The following is an 18,947-nucleotide window of genomic DNA, read 5'->3' on the forward strand; positions in this document are numbered from 1 at the left end:
CTTTTATACTTAGCAAACTCTAGAAAATGTCTGCAGAAATCCCTGCAGAATTTACTTACTAAGATACCGGTGGAGTTCTAAGCAATCCCTGGAGTTATTTGTGAAGAAATCCTTGGAACTACTGGAGATATCTAATGAGGATTTAAGTGAAGAATTTCTCATATAATGTTTGAAGGGATTAGTCCATAAAATTGCTGAAGAAAATACAGCAGAAACAGAAAAAAAATCCTAGATGAATGATTTGGGGAACCACCACAAAATGAATTCTTGAAGCATCACCGCAAAAAAAAAACTGAATAAAATCCTGAATGACGTCTTAGTGAATCCTAAGCAATCCCTGGAGAAATATTGGGAGGAATTTTGGAGAAGAAAGATTTAGAAGAATCTCTTAAGAGCTTTCCAGAGGTGTTTCTAAATAAATGCCCGAGAGAATCCCTGATTATATAGAGGTATCAGAAGGCCGGCTCCAGAGGCACGTTATCCTCCATTCTGCTGAGAAAATGCCTGTTTTTTTTTTAAAGGAAACCCCTAGAAGGATTTCTGAAATGGGCCGCTGAAGAATTCATAGAGAAATTGGCAAAAGAATGCCTACAGAAATTCTACAGAAAAAATCCTTGAGCAATTCTTCCAGAAATATTTGAAGAAATACATGCACGACCTTGTATACCAATGCTTGAGGTAATTTTTTAAAGAAATACTTCATCAGATTGGGGATCCTTAAGGAATCCCAAAACGAATGTCTCATAAAACTATTCGTGGAATGTTTAACCCTCGAGCGATCGCGCTGTCGTATTTTGTACAACGCGTTCAAAAAATCTCGCTTTTTGTACTCAGCATTAGAATGGTGCTGACGGTGGTGTACAACCGCGCGAGTTAAGGAAGGTTAACCCAGTGATCTATTTATAGATCAGTGACTTTGGCGATAACCGAGTAAAAAAGAGGCATGTTGGAAGACTGGTGTCTTCAACAAAGTTGTTGAGAATAGCAAGGACTCTCCGATAGTACGTATTCGCTCCTATAGGTGGCGCCATTGATCATGAAACATTTTGCTTTGATACGTGTTGCGTCAACAGTCATTGCACAAAACCGTAACGCTCGTATCTCGAGAATCAGACCGTCTGGACGAATTTTGTCTTCGGCAAAGTTGATCAGGCATCAAAAAGTATCCGATAGAGAATTTGTTGGTTCTGGGGTTTTCTGCTAGGTGGCACTAGTGAGTCCTCAAAATTCTAAACTTATGTATCTCGAGAATCAGACTACATAGAAGAATTTCGTCTTCGGCAAAGTTGATCAGGACATCAGGAGATATTCGATAGTGAACTAGTTAGTTCTCGTTTATCAACTAAGCGGCGCTAGTGAGTCCTACAAATTCTTAACTTCTTTATCTCGAAAATCAAACTACATAAAAGAATTTCGTCTCCGTCGAAGTTGATGACTAGTTCGATAGTGAACTAGTTCGTTCTAGGTGTATCCAATAGGTGGCGCTCATGAGTCTTAGAAATTCTAAGCTGCTGTATCTCAAGAATCAGACTTCCTAGAAATATTTCGTCTTCGGCATAGTTGATCAGAACATTCAGAGCTATTCAATAGTGAACTAGTTCGTTCTAGGTTTATCCGCTAGGTGGCGCTGGGAAGTCCTAAACCTTCCTTATATCTATATCTCGAAAATCTGATTACATAGAAGAATTTCCTCTTCGGCAAAGATGATAAGGACATCAAGAGCTGCCCGACAGTGAACTAGTTGGTTCTAGATTTATCCGCTAAGTGGCGCTAGTGAGTCTTTAAAATTGTAAACAGCTGTATCTCGAGAACCAAACCACCCAAAATAATTTCGTCTTCGACAAAAAGGATCAGTACATCAAGAATAATCTGATAGAGAACTAGTTGATTTGAGGCTTATGCGCTAGGTGGCGCTGGTGTGTCTTTTAATTCTAAACTGCTGTATCTCGAGAATCAGGCGACATAGAAGAATTTCGTCTTCGGCAAAGATGATCAGGACATCAAGAGCTACACGATAGTGAACTAGTTGGTTCTAGCTTTACAAGCGAGGAGGCGCTAGAATCTTACTGTATATTGATCTGTATATTGGGAGAAATTTCAGCTGCAATTGTTTAATACTGCAAGAAACTTTTGTCTACAAAGACTTCGCAAAAAAACTGATGAATCCTGAAAGAATCTGTACAGGAATTCCGGAGGGAGGGCTTTGGAGGTGACCGTGAAGAAATTCTGAAGAAGTACATGATAAGGAATACATTTTAACAGAATTCTTGGAGGAATCTTCAAAATATTTTTTTATTTTTCCTTCCGCGATAATTACAAAAAAATAATCGTGAGAAAATTTATGAAGGATATTCTGGAATTATTCTGAAAGGTACTGGTAAAAGGGAGCTGAAATTTGAAGTAACCAGCTCTGATTCTACCATGGTAGCACTGTTGGAGAAAAAAAAACGCCTCCTGAAAGAAGCAGAGTGCGATGGTAACTGCTGTGCTTTTTTCAAGAAACACAAATGTTCTATCAGACACTCAACCAAAAGAAAACGATCAAAACGATCAAATCTGACTATACTTGTCAATGGTTGCTCATCCGTGATTGATCTGAGCTGGTACCAATTGCACTTAGATCCAAATGAATAAGGGCTGGGACACTCGACTTATTCTCAAAGTGTAATTTAAACAGCTCATACATTTTGATCAATAACGGTGCCGGCCACGTCCTTACAGTCAGTTGGGAAGTGAAAGGAATGTTAGAGTGTGCTGGTTTTTGCTACTAAAGACCGGGATCACCTCTGTATCCCCACAACCAGCATGGATAGGGGTATTTGTTAGACGGAGAGGATGGGAGATCTGGGACTCACCGTTGGGTTGGTGATGCAATCCATGGATAGGGGAAATGAATAGTGTTCGTAAGGTGATATGTAGATTGTGTGGTGATTAATATGAAGGACAAGCGGCACAGTTTGCTTTGGTTGCATAACTTGTAGGCGTTATATACACTGTGCTGTGGAGGTTGGATGGAAGGGAGGCGATTTTTTTTGCAACTCGTTTTTGGTTCCAGCGATGGCTATGAACATATGAAAATATATAGTTGTATTTGTAGAGAAGAGAGAGAAAGTGGATAGAAAGATACATAGTAGGATGAAAGCGACGGGCCAGGGATTGATCCCATGATCTTCTGCATTCGAATCAGAATCGGTAGCCACTAGATCACCAAGCCCGTCCTGTTCTATCAGACACTCAACTCATACCACATAGGATTCGTGCTGCGAATTGAAAAGGGATATGGACGAGATTGTTATTACGAACCAACATGGAACGATTGAATGGTGGAAGCAGTATTTTGACGAACACCTGAACGGCGCCAGGAGCGTAGTCACGACGGATCACGACAACAGAAGAAACGGGTTCATCAGTTTCTTAGATATTCTTTAAAACAGCAGAGAGTCATTACTTCAAGCGTCCGATTGATTCAGACAACAAAACTTGACTCGAATGTGTCGATGCCATTACTGTTCAGCAATCATAAACCCCCAAAAAAAGGAAGCTTCGCAATCCGGAATCCCGCCACAGTGTCGCGTCAGATGGGTCCGTCCGTCTCGTTCGGTTCGTTTGAAATGTGATGTTCGTGCGAATGTTCAATTTATGTATTAGGTAGGTAGGTACCAGACCGCGCTCCCGTAAACAGGGAGCCAGCAGCATCCCTGTCGTAGTATCCACAACACATTCATATCGACGAACGGCGACACACAATTTGTTGTTTATGGTTTCGATAAAATACCATTTAGAGGAAGCATTTTCCTGGAATGGATCCAAAACCGCACCACATACAGATGAGTAAATATATATGGCAGGAGGCCGGACCGAATGGATCGGTGGCACGGAGACTAGGGCAGTGTGTGGCTAGTGTGGTTAAAATGTTTGACGATGTTTATCTAAATAAAGTTGGATAGCGATTGGCCGTGTAGGGAAATGGAATTGGTTTCCGGGAATGTTGCAATTAGTTAGAAAATGGATGAATGACACATGAGTGTCTTAAATTTGGTGGAAACCGAGTTATTAAATATTGTGGCATTTAGTCATATTTGTTTGGTGTGGTCTTCATACATGCAGATTTTCGTAAATAACGTTAATAAAATACTACGAATTGCAGTATGTCTAACGAAACCGAGTAAAGTTATTAGATTCTTAAGTAAAACAAAGTTTATACGACACAGTCACTGAAGGAGGAAATACAGGGTTTGAAACCTACTAATCAAAATCAAAAAAAGAGAAAGGAGAAATAGATTGGTTTGTATTGTACACATATTTGTAAGTGCATGATGAAACCAACATGATTAAACCCACCAATTCCATGTAAAAATCCTTCATCTCAACACAATGAAAATAAATTATTCATCGTTTATTACGTGACTTTTCCGACAATGCGCCTCATCTCCAGTCAAGAATTTGCCACTTCAATTAAGCGCCATGTGAGCCTCATGAAGCAGAGCACATCCCAGCAAAAACCTCACGTCGGATCCTCTTAATCCCCCTAATTCTGAAGCAGTATTTTTAATTACCTCCGAAAGTTCACCCGAAACACACCTACACACGTACTCCTACAACCGCTCCTTTCGCTCAAATCACAACCCCATATCCCAATATACTCGGAGGCACGCCACAAGAAAACTCAATTTTCTCACACATGAATCCTTTATCCGTACATTCTTTCCCTCCGCCAAGTCTTAACGCAAAGCCCCCCTCCCGTCTCCCAGGATCAGTGCTTCTCTTTGACTGGCGTGTGGCTCCAACCACCGACCGACCGAGAGACCGGCTTCAAATCCCGATTACGACAAGGGATTACACTCGACAAAACGTGGCAATCGTTTGTCTGCTTCTTAAAGACGGCTCCCACGCATCCGCAGCCAAAACCGACTTCCACCGTTCCGTTGTTGCTTTGCGTCCTTCCTCCTTGCTACCGGGGAGCAGCACCAGGACTGACATCGATTTTCATTAAATTAATGATGATTACGACAGCGGTGGTGACGAGAATACAAACTCCTTGGCCTGACCTGACCTGGCTTGGTTCTTGGGAAAGAATCCTCGGCACGACACCGCACCGCTTCGTTCCTTTGGCGGTGGTGGTGGTGTGAGGACGATACCTACGTATTAGAACGAAGGGCGCAGAACGGAGCGAAGAAGGATTGATGCTCGGTGCTCCGGCTGCTGCTGAGTCGAAGATGATACTGATGGTGATGGCATAGATCAAAAAAGGTGTTTACAGCGTTTTTACGCGTATTCAAGTCGCGTTTCGCCGTTTGTCGACTGGCGTAGCGTCGCACCACCAGCGTCGCACCGCTGTTCGCGATGTTGGTTGGAGGTGTGCTGTTGACGCTGTTGAAGTTTATATTCGCAGGCAGCCAGCCAAGCGGTAGTATTAGTAGTCAGGATTCTTATGCTGATCCGTTGCATGATACATGCTGGCATGGCGATACTACCAGATTGACTTCATAGCGCGTCGCACGCCAAATTAGGTGGGGAAAATAAGAAGTCTTCGTGGAAATTTGCGTGAATTATTCTTTTGATTGAAAAACAAACGAGTGTCTATAAAAGTCAAATAAAACATACAATACTTGGATTAAAAAAGCACGATAAAGGCTAGGTATGTTGCGCAATTCCTATAGTGATCCACCAGCCTCTGCCCAGCAACTCCTATCCCTACCTCTACGTGGTACCGGATGGAAACTACGAGCAACCTTAGGGAAGATCGGGTAACCAACCCCAGTGGAAACTTTGGTCGTAGACTGACAGGGAAGGGGGGGGGGTTTGCTTCGGCAAACCTGAGCGTCTGTTCTCCAGGAGGAGCGACTCACAACAGCGTGTGATCCCCATGCTAGGGGCGGCTGATCTACGTCCGAGTGCCAGGGAAGGACTCCAAGCTCAACTGTACACTATGGTTCTCCGGAAAGTAGGGGGTTGGTATCAGACCCTACGAGCCAGCCGTAAAAAAAACCATTGTAACGGAAAATCAGCAACAGAATAATACGAACCGAGACCAACGGCAGCGACCCCAGCGAACAAGAAGGACTTGCGATTAGAAACTCGGTACGTGGAACTGCCGATCTCTCAACTTCATTGGGAGCACCCGCATACTCGCCGATCTACTGAAGGACCGCGGGTTCGGCATCGTAACGCTGCAGGAGGTGTGTTGGACAGGATCCATGGTGCGAACGTTTAGAGGTAATCATACCATCTACCAGAGCTGCGGCAACACACGCGAGCTGGGAACAGCTTTCATCGTGATGGGTGATATGCAGAGGCGCGTTGGTGGCCGATCGACGAAAGAATGTGCAGGTTGAGGATCAAGGGTCGATTCTTCAACTTCAGCATAATAAACATGCACAGCCCACACTCCGGAAGTACTGATGATGACAAGGACGCATTTTACGCGCAGCTCGAACGCGAGTACGATCGCTGCCCAAGCCACGACGTCAAGATCATCATAGGAGATTTGAACGCTCAGGCCAGTAGGAGGAATTCAGACCGACGATTGGTAAGTTCAGCGCCCACCAGCAGACGAACGAAAACGGCCTACCACTCATTGATTTCGCCGCCTCCTAAAACATGGCCATACGTAGCGCCTTTTCCCAACACAGCCTCCCTTATCGTTACACCTGGAGATCACCATAGCACCACAGGAATCGCAAATCGACCACGTTCTGATTGACGGACGACACTTCTCCGACATTATCGACGTCAGGACCTATCGTGGCGGCAACATCGACTCCGACTACTATCAGGTGATGGTCAAACTGCGCCCAAAACATTCCGTCATCAACAATGTACGGTACCGACGACCGTCACGGTACAACCTAGAGCGACTAAAACAACCGAATGTCGCCTCAGCATACGAGGCCGCGTTGCCAGATGCGAGCGAGCTCGATGCGACCCCTCTAGAGGACTGCTACAGGAGTACAGTTTAAGCAGCCATCAACGATACAGCCGAGAGCACCCGATCGTGGAACGGAATTGACGGAACGAATGGTTCGACGAAGAGTTCAGAACGGTTTTGAAGAAGAAGAACGCAGCGCGAGCGGTAATGCTGCAGCAAGGGCCCCGACAGAATGTGGAACGTTACAAACAGAAGCGGAAACAGCAGGCCCGCCTCTTTCGGGAGAAAAAAACGCCGCCTGGAAGAAGCGGAGTGCGAAGAAATGGAGCTGTTGTACCGTTCCCAAGAAACACGGAAGTTCTACGAGAAGCTCAACGCATCCCGCAACGGCTTCGTACCGTGGGCCGAAATGTGCAGGGATAAGGACGAAGGCCTCTTGATGGACGGACGTGAAGTGAATAAAAGGTGGAAGCAGCACTTCGATCAGCACCTGAATGGCGTGGAGAACGTAGGCATGGGTGACCACGGAAACGGAGTAAACGACGACGCCAGTGCAGCGGAGGACGGAAATGAACCATCTCCCACGTTGAGCGAAGTTAAGGATGCCATTCATCAGCTCAAAACCATCAAAGCAGCTGGTAAGGATGGTATCGCAGCTGAACTCATCAAGATGGGCCCAGAGAAGTTGGCTACCTGTCTGGATCAGCTGATCGCCAGGATCTTGAAAGAAGGGCTAGTCTACCCCATTCACAAGAAAGGCGACCATTTGGAATGTGAGAACTTCAGACACACCTTACCGATCAGGCTAAGGCCGGGGTGGCCTCTGCTGTACATAGTAGCCGTCTCCATTCCACTTGGTCCATGGCTGTTTGTCTCCAGTTCCGCATTCTACGTAGGGTCCGCCGATCGTCCTCCACTTGGTCGACCCACCTAGCACGCTGCGCACCTCGTCTTCTTGTACCGGTCGGATGACTCTCGAGAATCATTTTAGTCGGGTTGCTATCTGACATCCTGATGACGTGACCCGTCCACCGTAGCCTCCCGATTTTCGCGGTGTGGATGATGGTTGGTTCTCTCAGCAGCTGATGCAGCTCGTGGTTCATTCGCCTTCTCCAAGTCCCGTCTTCCATCTGCACTCCGCCGTAGATGGTACGCAACACCTTCCGTTCGAAAACTCCAAGGGCGCGTTGGTCCTCTGCACGTAGGGTCCATGTTTCGTGCCCATAGAGGACGCCCGGTCTAATAAGCGTTTTGTAGATGCTTAACTTCGTGTTACGGCGAACTTTATTCGATCGTAGAGTTTTGCGGAGTCCAAAGTAAGCACGATTTCCTGCCACAATGCGCCTCTGAATTTCTCTGCTGGTGTCGTTGTCGGCGGTCACCAGTGAGCCCAAGTACACGAATTCTTCAACCGCCTCGATTTCATCACCGTCGATATAAATTCGGGGTGGCGGGCGCGGAGATTCCTCCCTGGAGTCCTTTGCCATCATGTACTTTGTCTTCGACACAATTATGACTAATCCGATTCACCTGGCTCGGATGTACGTTTCCACCATCGTTTCAAATTTACGAGCAATAATATTAATATCATCAGCGAAACCAAGCAGCTGAACGGACTTCGTGAAATTCTTCCCACTCGTGTCTATCCCCGCTCTCCTTATGACACCCCCAACGCAATGTTGAACAGCAAGCACGAAAGACCATCACCTTGCCGTAACCCTCTGCGAAATTCGAAGGGACTCGATAGTGTCGCCGATACTCAAACTACGCTCATCACTCGATCCATCGTCGCCTTGATTAATCGTATCAGTTTATCCGGAAATCCGTATTCGTGCACAATCTGCCGTTGCTATTCTCGATCGATTGTATCATACGCTGATTTGAAATCGATGAACAAGTGATGTGTGTGCACGTTGTATTCGCGGCATTTCTGCAACACCTGGCAGATGGCGAACATCTGGTCCGTTGTAGCGCGTTCACCCATGAATGCAACCTGATATTGCCCCACGAACTATCTTGTAATCGGTGATAGACGGCGGCATAAAATTTGAGAGAGTATCTTGTAGGCAGCGCTCAGTAGTGTGATCGCGCGATAGTTCCCGCAATCCAACTTGTCGCCCTTTTTGTAGATGGGACACACGATACCTTCCATCCACTCCTCCGGTAATACTTCCTCCTCCCAAATCTTGAAAATGACCCCGTGTAGTGTTCTCACCAGTGCTTCTCGAACGTATTTTAGTAGCTCGCTTGGTAATTGATCTGCTCCAGCGGCTTTGTTGTTTTTCAACCGGCAAACCTCCTCCTCAATCTCTTGGAGCTTAGGGGCTGAAAATCTTTCGTCCTGCGCACGTACTCCTAGATCTGTTACCGTGTCACCTTCGGTGCTTGTAACGCCGCCATTGAGGTGCTCATCGTAATGTTGCCGCCACCTCTCGACCACCTCACGCTCGCTCGTGAGAAGATTCCCGTGATTATCTTGGCACATGTCGGCTTGTGGCCCAAAGCCTCTGCGCGAGCGGTTCAGCTTCTCGTAGAACTTCCGTGTGCCCTTAGCGCGGTACAGCTCTTCCATCGCTTCGCGATCTCATTCTTGCTGCTGACGCTCCTTCCTCCGGAAGATTGAGTTCTGCCCGTTCCGAGCCTGTCTGTAACGTGCCTCATTCGCTCTCGTACGGTGTCGCAGCATTCTCGCCCATGCTGCATTCTTCTCGTTTTTCAACTGTTCACGTTCGCCGTCGTACCAGTCGTTTCAGTGATTTGGAGTCGCGATGCCTAGTGCTGTAGCCAAGGTACTACCTATGGCGGATCGGATGTCCCTCCAGCCATCTTCAATTGTAGCTGCGCCAAGCTGCTCTTCCATTGGTAGGGCCACTGCTAACTGCTGCGCGTAGTTTTGAGCCACTTCTACGCTACGCAGCTGCCCGATGTTGAGCCGCGGTGTTCGACTTCGACGCATGGTGATAAATGTCGAAAGTTTTGAGCGCATGCATACAGCGACTAAGTAGTGATCCGAATCTATATTCGCACTGCGGTATGTGCGGACTATAACCAATGTCCGAGAAGAATTTACCGTCGATTGGAACGTGGTCGATTTGGTTTTCTGTTTGGTGGTCGGGTGATCTCCAGATGGCTTTGTGGATATCTTTGCGGGGGAAGAAGGTGCTTCGGACTACCATACCACAGGAGGCTGCAAAGTCATCATTGAGAACTTCAGAGCGATCACTATTTTGAATGCTGCCTACAAAGTGCTATCCCAGATCATCTTCCGTGGTCTGTCACCTAAAACGAATGAGTTCGTGGGAAGTTATCAAACCGGGGCTTCATCGACGGCCGGTTGACAACGGAGCAGATCTTCACCATACGGTAAATCCTCCAGAAATGCCGTGAATACCAGGTCCCAACGCATCACCTGTTCATCGACTCCAAAGCGGCATACGACAGTATCGACCGCGCAGAGCTCATGGACGAAAACGGCTGGAGGGTGTGCAAAACTGCGTAGGGCTTTCGGGTGAACTATCCAGTACATTAGAATCTCGTCGGGGACTGCGACAAGGTAACAGACTCTCATGTCTACTCCTCAACATCGCTCAGGAAGGTGTGAAGCGACGAGCCGGGCTCAACAATTCCGGAACGATTTTCACAAAATCCGATCAATTTGCGGACGACATGGACATTATCGCCAGAACATTTGGAACGGTGGCTGTTGCGGATTTATAGCGAGAGACCCTTTGAGAAATCACCTCGCTCAATAGAGTCACGTTGTCTATGGCTGTCCGGAGAAAACAATGTAGGTAGATGTGACAGCTTGACAATGATATAACTACTCCGAAATCAACAACAAACTACATGCTACAACAACGTGTTGAACTAATGAAATTGTTGAAGATTATCGTTTATAAAAAGATATAAAATCAAGTGAATTGATAATTTAGTTAAAAACTATTTGTTATTACAGTTGAATTCACTATTTATAGGTTCGTGTAAATTATTGTACTGGATTTAGTCCTAGTGAATTTCAAAGCAACTAAATTGAACTAACAGTTTATAAACATGTTTATTAGCCTATTTTTCTAGCCATACGGATTGTTTCCATACCTGCGGAATTTGTTATTTATCGCTACGTTACCGCCATAGTAAGCGTATGTCATACAATATTGAAAATTATATTACTTAGATGAACTAAAATTATCCATATAGGTAACCTCACAATTTGCAAGGGCAAGGGCAAACTGAACTCGTATCGTACCTTCTAATAAGGAAAACTAATTTGTAAGTTAACAAACACATGAATTGATGATGATTCTAACAATAAGTTTCTTTTAGTCGAGTTAACGGACTAGCCAGCCGAACTGCGAAACAGTTTTCTTAACAATCTCGAAAATTACGAGACGGTTCGAGGGGCCTGGACCTAGAGAGCGAACTAGAGAGTGACGATGTCGACCGTCGACCAGGGTTGCAAAGCATGCAACCGACCGAGTCATGTTGAGGACATGGTCGCATGTGACATCTGCGGTACGTGGTTTCATTTCACCTGTGCAGGTGTGAAAGCATCAATTTGCGACAAACCATGGCGGTGCGGATACTGCTCCAGTAGAGCTTCCAGTGTTAGCGGTTCTAAAAGCTCAATCCGTACTAGCAGTTCGTGTGCTCAGATGCGCTTAAGACAGCTTGAAGAGTCCAAAGCTTTGGACGATAGGCTGATGCAGCAACAAGCGGAACGTGAACGTGCATATCTAGCTCAGAAGCACCAGCTGGAAGCTGAGATAGAGACAGCAAAGTCCATTTGTGGAAGTGGCAGAAGCGCCAGAAGCCTCCGAAGTCATCGTAGCCATCGAAGTCATGTTCAGTTGTGGATTAACCAGTCGCAAGAAACACCGGAGAAACAACCAGACGACTGCCTCGCTGCTACGACCTCCACTCCTATCATTTCATCTGGGAATGTCGTTTTGGAAGTACCATGTCGAAATGACACCGTCGTCCATCCCCAGAACGCCCACCAACCAATGATCCCAGCATCCCCGTCTGTTGTCCCAGTGGTGTCTGCGGTTACGAGCGACCAATGCCAACAGCAACCGACAATGCCAAGACAAAAGGGTATTCTCATGAATAACCCTCGATATCAACATACAGCGTTTCAGACAGTGCAGGACGACATGCCGCATTCTTCAGCAGCGCAACAAGTCACCTTTCATGATGCGTTCGGGCAACATCCACCAGGTCAGTCTACACTGCGGCTCCAACCGACAAATCAGTCAGAGATTCAGGAGTCAGCGGCGTTCTATCAGCAACCTATAGTGGAAAGTTCATCCCGTACAAACGTTCAGTACGAAGGACCGATTAATGCGGCAACTAGGAACGCTCAACGATCGTCGCACCAGCAAGTCCAGAGGCAATCGACTTCATCGATGCATTACGCTGCTTCAATTCCCGACATCTCACGTCGGGTCAGTAATCCGGCTCGGACAACGGTGGGCTATATTCAGGATTCAGCGGCACAGACAGGCTCATACGGGCAGTGGAATCCAAATGGAAATGTAGGGTACATGAGCGATCAACAGCATGTCACTCCGGGGAATCAATTCCCGTTTATTGCGTCAACGAATGCTTCGTGCCAACCGAACAATATTCATCCATCTTACTATAGTGGGTGGCCTTCTGCCAATTCATCTCTTCTGCCACCAGTCAGTCTAGCTCAACCTGTTAGGCAAGTGCCGCAAGTTTCGTCCGGATTAGAGGAGACATCGAACCTCCCAGAGAGAGTACAATTACCGGTAGGCGTGCTGACTACGCAGCAGCTGGCGGCACGGCAAGTAGTGTCCAGGGAACTGCCTAAGTTTTCCGGAGATCCGCTGGAATGGCCCATGTTCATCAATGCTTTTGAATCCACAACGGCAATGTGTGGAATTCAGCCAGATGAAAATCTTGCTAGATTGCAGAAGAGCTTGGTTGGAAGCGCTCGCGACAAAGTGCAGAGCATATTAACCTTGCCTGCAGCCATTCCCGAGATCATCGAGACCCTACGAGACGAATGCGGGAGGCCTGAACAACTAATGCATTGCTTGCTAGCGAAGATAAGGAATGCTCCTCCGCCAAACTCCAACAGGTTGGACACGTTGATTACGTTTGGTCGCGAGGTTAAAAATCTGGTAACATACGTGGAAGGAGCAAGGCTTCAGAATCACTTATCGAATCCCATGTTACTGGCTGAGCTAGTTGGGAAGCTGCCTCCCAATCTTCGTCTAGATTGGGGACTTCATACACAACGAATTCCGGAAGCAACACTTAAAGCCTTCAGCGACTATGTATCATCCATAAAGACGGCTGCCTGCCACGTATCGCTGCCCACCGAAATAAGCCATCAGGAAGCAAGTTACCACAAGGGCAGAAAAAGGGAAAAGGGAGGCTTTGTGAACGCGCACACCGTTGAAGAAGCGAAGGGCACAACAAATTCAAAAAAATCCGAAGCATCTACAGATCCTAGGCCATGTCATGCGTGCAGCAAAATGGACCACAGAATCCGAAATTGTCAGAAGTTCTCGAGTTTCAATCTGGATCAGAGGAAACGGCTTGTGGAGCAGTTCAAGCTCTGCCATCAGTGCTTGGGATGTCATGGCAAATGGCCCTGTCGATCCAAGCAGGTATGTGGAGTCGACGGATGCACAGACACCCATAATAAACTGCTACATCCATCAAAACGCTCGTCAGCGAATGTGGAAGTACCCGCGTCAACTGGCTTGGTTTCTACACACTGCTTCAACCGAACCAGTGCACTCTTCAAGATACTGCCAGTTGTCCTCTATAATGAAGGAAAAACCGTTTCCACCTATGCGTTTCTGGATGACGGATCAGACCTTACCCTTCTGGAGAACACCGTCGCTGAAGAACTTGGTTTGACAGGGGAAATAATGCCGCTCTGCTTACAGTGGACGGGAAATGTCACCCGAAAGGAGTCGACATCGGAGAAAGTGCGGTTGCATATATCCGGTGTAAACGAGCAATCGAAATACGTCATGTCAGACGTGCGTACCGTGGCCAGCCTTGATCTACCAAACCAAAGTCTCGCATTCGATGAATTGGCCAAACAATATCCGTACCTACGAGGGATTCCTGTCAACAACTTCTCTAAGGCAGTTCCTAGGATATTGATAGGATTAGCTCATGCTAAGTTGACACTGACGTTGGACAAACGAGAGCGCCGAAGCGATGAACCAATCGCCGCGAAGACCCGGCTTGGGTGGACAATATTTGGTGGAGGCGGGGCGAAAGTTCAGGGGCCTCAGCGGGTAATGGTCCATACCTGTAATTGCTCACCGGATACGAAACTGCATGAGCTGGTGAAGGATTATTTCGCCGTTGAAAATATGGGAGTGCATGCGGTGCAAACCCTAGAATCGCCAGAAGACCAACGTGCGAGGCAGATCTTACAACAAACCACCAAGCGTACTCAGTCTGGCAGGTTCGAGTGCGGTCTTCTATGGAAAAACGATACTGTTGATTTACCGGATAGTTACAAGATGGCTGAACGACGGTTGGTTTGCCTTGAGAAGCGGCTTGGGAAAGAACCCGCTCTGAAAAAAAAAAGTAGAGGAACAAATTGGCGAGTATCTCGAACGCGGCTACGCTCACGAGGCGACAAAAGGCGAGTTGTGCAATTTGGAATCTCATCCGGTGTGGTATCTACCACTCGGAGTCGTACAAAATCCACGCAAACCAGGTAAAGTACGACTTGTTTGGGATGCAGCAGCCCGCGTAGGAGACATATCGCTGAACGCCATGTTGCTAGCAGGGCCAGATCTGTTGACACCGCTATTGAAAGTGATGTCTGGATTCCGACAACGACAATTTGCAGTCGTTGGAGATGTGCGACAGATGTTCCACCAGATTCTGGTTAGACCATCCGATAAACAAGCACTACGATTCCTGTTCCGGTCAGACCCAAACGACCCACCCACAGTCTACGTTATGGACGTTGTAATTTTCGGCGCCTCGTGCTCGCCGTGCATTGCTCAACACGTGAAAAATCTCACTGCAGCTGAGTATGTGCAACAATATCCCGAGGCAGCAGCAGCAGTGATTAACAATACGTACGTCGATGATTTCTTGGACAGTAGGGACACCATTGAAGAAACGGTTCAGATAGTAGCCGAGGTACGTTGGATCCACAGCAAGGCTGGTTTTGAAGTCAGAAACTGGCAGTCTAACTCCGATGAAGTTCTACAACGGGTCGGGGTGGATGTCAACGAAGCGACGAAGTACTTTTCGGTAGACACGGCAACAGTTTCCGAACGTGTCTTGGGTATGACGTGGATTCCCACAGATGACATGTTTATATTTACTACGCAGTTCCACAAAGATCTTCAACCTTTGTTGTCAGGAGATGTGATACCCACTAAGCGGCAAGTTCTCAGGGTAGTCATGAGTCATTTTGACCCTCTTGGCATCGTGGCTACCTACACAGTACATGGCAAAATACTGGTTCAAGATATTTGGAGGTCAGCAGTGAAGTGGGATGAGCCTATAACTGGAGAAAATTTCAAAAGTTGGCAACGTTGGGTGAAGTTACTGCCAAGGTTGTCGGAGGTTCGGGTTGCAAGATGCTATTTTCCGGGCTACAATCCTATAAGCTACCGATCATTGGAAGTGCATGTATTTGTCGATGCTGGTGAGATGGCGTGCTGTGCTACGGCATACTTCAGAATAATCGACAGTGGAGTAGCACGCTGCGCCCTTGTAGCGGCTAAGACAAAAGTTACTCCATTAAAACCACAGTCAGTTCCACGCAACGAGCTGAATGCCGCAGTAATCGGTACAAGGCTTCTAAAGAGCATTGAAGAGAACCATACAATACCGATCCAACAAAAGTATATGTGGTCCGATTCTACTACCGTGTTGGCTTGGTTGAGGGCCGATCCACGGAAGTATCGGCAGTATGTAGCCTTCAGAGTAGGCGAAATTCTTTCGACGACACATGTAAATGAGTGGCACTACGTCCCATCTAGTTTGAACGTCGCTGACAAAGGAACTAAATGGGGATCCGGACCATGCTTTGACCCAACAAGCCCATGGTTCAGCGGACCACATTTCCTTTGTAGACCCAATACTGAATGGCCAAACCAGAAGATTGCACTACCAGAATCTCTAGAAGAAGTCCGATCCGTTTATCATCATGAAGTTATGTCGGACTATTCATTCAACTACCTGAAGTACTCTAGATGGGAAGACTTGTTAAAAAATTTGGCCTACCTGTATCATTTCATCCATCGCTGTAAGGCAGCGGTAAGAAATACGACTCGTGAAAGGTCAGTTATATTGGAGCAGCGCGACTACACAGCAGCCGAAGCATGCCTGTGGAGAATGGTGCAACAGCAAGTATACAGTGGAGAATTAACCGTTCTGAATCAAAATGCTCAGTTACCAAAAGACGAACAAAAGCCTTTAAAGAAACAAAGTACCCTTGCGAAGCTGTCGCCGTTTATTGACGAAGATGGAGTGCTACAAATGGATAGTCGACTTAACAAGGCAACTGCGTATTACGCATACAGCTTTCGTAATCCAGTGATCATTCCGAGAGGACATCATGTTACTGAATTGTTGATTCAAAAATACCATCAACGCTACGGACATGCATACGTTGATATAGTTGTAAACGAGCTGCAACAGCGGTATCATATTCCCAAGATACGTTTTGTGGTCAAATCCGTAGTGAAGAAATGCATGTGGTGTAGAGTTTATCGAGTGAAAGCGCAGACACCACGAATGGCAGCACTTCCACATCCAAGAGTCACACCGTACGTCAGGCCATTTACGTTCACAGGATTGGACTACTTCGGACCGTTGATCGTCAAACGAGGCAGGAGCAACGAGAAGAGATGGGTAGCTTTATTTACCTGCCTTACGGTACGCGCGGTACACATTGAAGTTGTCCATTCTTTATCAACTGATTCCTGCAAGAAGGCAATACGGCGTTTCATTGCTAGGCGAGGCTCACCGCAGCAGATCTACAGCGACAATGGCACTAATTTCAAAGGAGCAGCACGTGAGCTCGCAGAAGAGATCAAAGCTATTAATCGCGATGTCGCATCTACATTCACTAACGCTGAGACTGAATGGTTATTCAACCCACCGTCCGCCCCTCACATGGGGGGCGTATGGGAACGAAAAGTACGGTCTATAAAGGACGCTCTGAAGTCACTATGTCACAAAGATCGCCTCAACGACGAAGAACTAGCAACCTTTCTGGCAGAGGCAGAAATGATAGTGAACTCTCACCCTCTTACGTTCGTTCCTGTCGATAATCCTATGGAAGAAGTTGTGACTCCAAACAACTTTCTATTGATGAGTTCAAGTGGGGCGAACGTGGCAGCAAGAATACCAGTGGACCAAGATATCTCGCTTAAGAGTAATCAGAAGCTCATGAACCACCTTTTGGACCAGTTTTGGAAGCGTTGGATCCAGGGATACTTGCCTACAATTGCCAGGCGAACAAAATGGTTCAACGATACCCGCCCGTTACAAGAAGGTGACCCAGTTATCATCGTAGACGAAGCAGTCCGCAACGGGTGGTTACGTGGTCGAGTTGTTAAGGTATACCAAGGACACGATACTCAGGTGAGGAAGGTCGACGTTCAGACTTCTTCCGGAATACTTCAGCGGCCTGCCGTCAAGGTAGCTCTGCTGGACATCCAGGGTAAGGCCAACCCAGGGTAAGGCATTACGGGTCGGGGTGTTGCGGATTTATAGCGAGAGACCCTTTGAGAAATCACCTCGCTCAATAGAGTCACGTTGTCTATGGCTGTCCGGAGAAAACAATGTAGGTAGATGTGACAGCTTGACAATGATATAACTACTCCGAAATCAACAACAAACTACATGCTACAACAACGTGTTGAACTAATGAAATTGTTGAAGATTATCGTTTATAAAAAGATATAAAATCAAGTGAATTGATAATTTAGTTAAAAACTATTTGTTATTACAGTTGAATTCACTATTTATAGGTTCGTGTAAATTATTGTACTGGATTTAGTCCTAGTGAATTTCAAAGCAACTAAATTGAACTAACAGTTTATAAACATGTTTATTAGCCTATTTTTCTAGCCATACGGATTGTTTCCATACCTGCGGAATTTGTTATTTATCGCTACGTTACCGCCATAGTAAGCGTATGTCATACAATATTGAAAATTATATTACTTAGATGAACTAAAATTATCCATATAGGTAACCTCACAATTTGCAAGGGCAAGGGCAAACTGAACTCGTATCGTACCTTCTAATAAGGAAAACTAATTTGTAAGTTAACAAACACATGAATTGATGATGATTCTAACAATAAATTTCTTTTAGTCGAGTTACCGGACTAGCCAGCCGAACTGCGAAACAGTTTTCTTAACAGTGGCAGAGCTGTACACCCGTTATAAACGCGAAGAAGCAAAGGTCGGACTGGTGGTGAATGCCTCAAAAACAAAGTACATGCTAGTAGGCGGCACCGAACACGACCGGATCCATCTGGGTAGCAATGTTACGATAGACGGAGATACCTTGGAGGTGGTGGAGGAATTTGTCTACCTAGGATCCTTACTGATAGCTGACAACAGCGTGAGTCGTTAAATACGAAGGCGCATCATCAGCGGAAGTCGGGCCTACTACGGGCTCCAGAAGAAGCTGAGGTCTAAAACGATTCACCTACGTAGCAAATGCACCAGACGCTGATAAGACCGGTGGTCCTCTATGGACACGAGACATGCACCATGCTCGAGGAGGACCTGCAAGCACACGTAGTTTTCGAGCGACGTGTGCTAAGGACAATCTTCGGCGTTGTGCAGGAGAATGATGTGTGGCGGAGAAGGATGAACCACGACCTCGCTGCACTTTACGGCGAACCCAGCATTCAGAAGGTGGCCAAAGCCGGCAGGATACGATGGACAGGGCATGTTACAAGAATGCCGGATTACAACCCTGAAAAGCTGGTGTTTGCTACTGGTGCGGTTGGCACAATAAGGCATGGAGCGCAGAGTGCATTATGGGCGGGATAAGGAGCAGGGTTATCAAGCGAGCATTGTGCGTGAGGATGAATAGC

At 46.6% G+C, this 18,947-nt stretch overlaps 3 protein-coding genes across 4 annotated transcripts in view; 2 read left to right on the forward strand and 1 right to left on the reverse strand.

Moving 5' to 3' along the window:
* Window positions 1-18,947, reverse strand: part of LOC109408491 (furin-like protease 2) — a 1,190,934-nt gene that overhangs the window by 168,577 nt on the left and 1,003,410 nt on the right. The gene's annotated exons all lie outside the window — the stretch shown is intronic.
* LOC134290664 (uncharacterized) lies at window positions 10,574-14,806 on the forward strand. The gene is made up of 2 exons (XM_062857842.1): window positions 10,574-10,842; window positions 10,930-14,806. Exon 2 carries the CDS (start codon window positions 11,302-11,304, stop codon window positions 14,584-14,586), a length of 3,285 nt encoding a protein of 1,094 aa, XP_062713826.1. The 5' UTR covers window positions 10,574-10,842; window positions 10,930-11,301; the 3' UTR covers window positions 14,587-14,806.
* Window positions 14,642-18,258, forward strand: LOC134284246 (uncharacterized). Its single transcript, XM_062842963.1, has 2 exons — window positions 14,642-17,865; window positions 17,953-18,258. Exon 1 carries the CDS (start codon window positions 14,642-14,644, stop codon window positions 17,573-17,575), a length of 2,934 nt encoding a protein of 977 aa, XP_062698947.1. The 3' UTR covers window positions 17,576-17,865; window positions 17,953-18,258.

The sequence above is a fragment of the Aedes albopictus genome, chromosome 3, assembly GCF_035046485.1.
Source record: "Aedes albopictus strain Foshan chromosome 3, AalbF5, whole genome shotgun sequence".
Classification (NCBI taxonomy): domain Eukaryota; kingdom Metazoa; phylum Arthropoda; class Insecta; order Diptera; family Culicidae; genus Aedes; species Aedes albopictus.

Coding starts and splice junctions, on each gene's coding strand:
- LOC134290664 (XM_062857842.1), top strand. CDS start 11,302: ATGTCGACCGTCGACCAGGGTTGCAAAGCATGCAACCGACCGAGTCAT.
- LOC134284246 (XM_062842963.1), top strand. CDS start 14,642: ATGTTGCTAGCAGGGCCAGATCTGTTGACACCGCTATTGAAAGTGATG.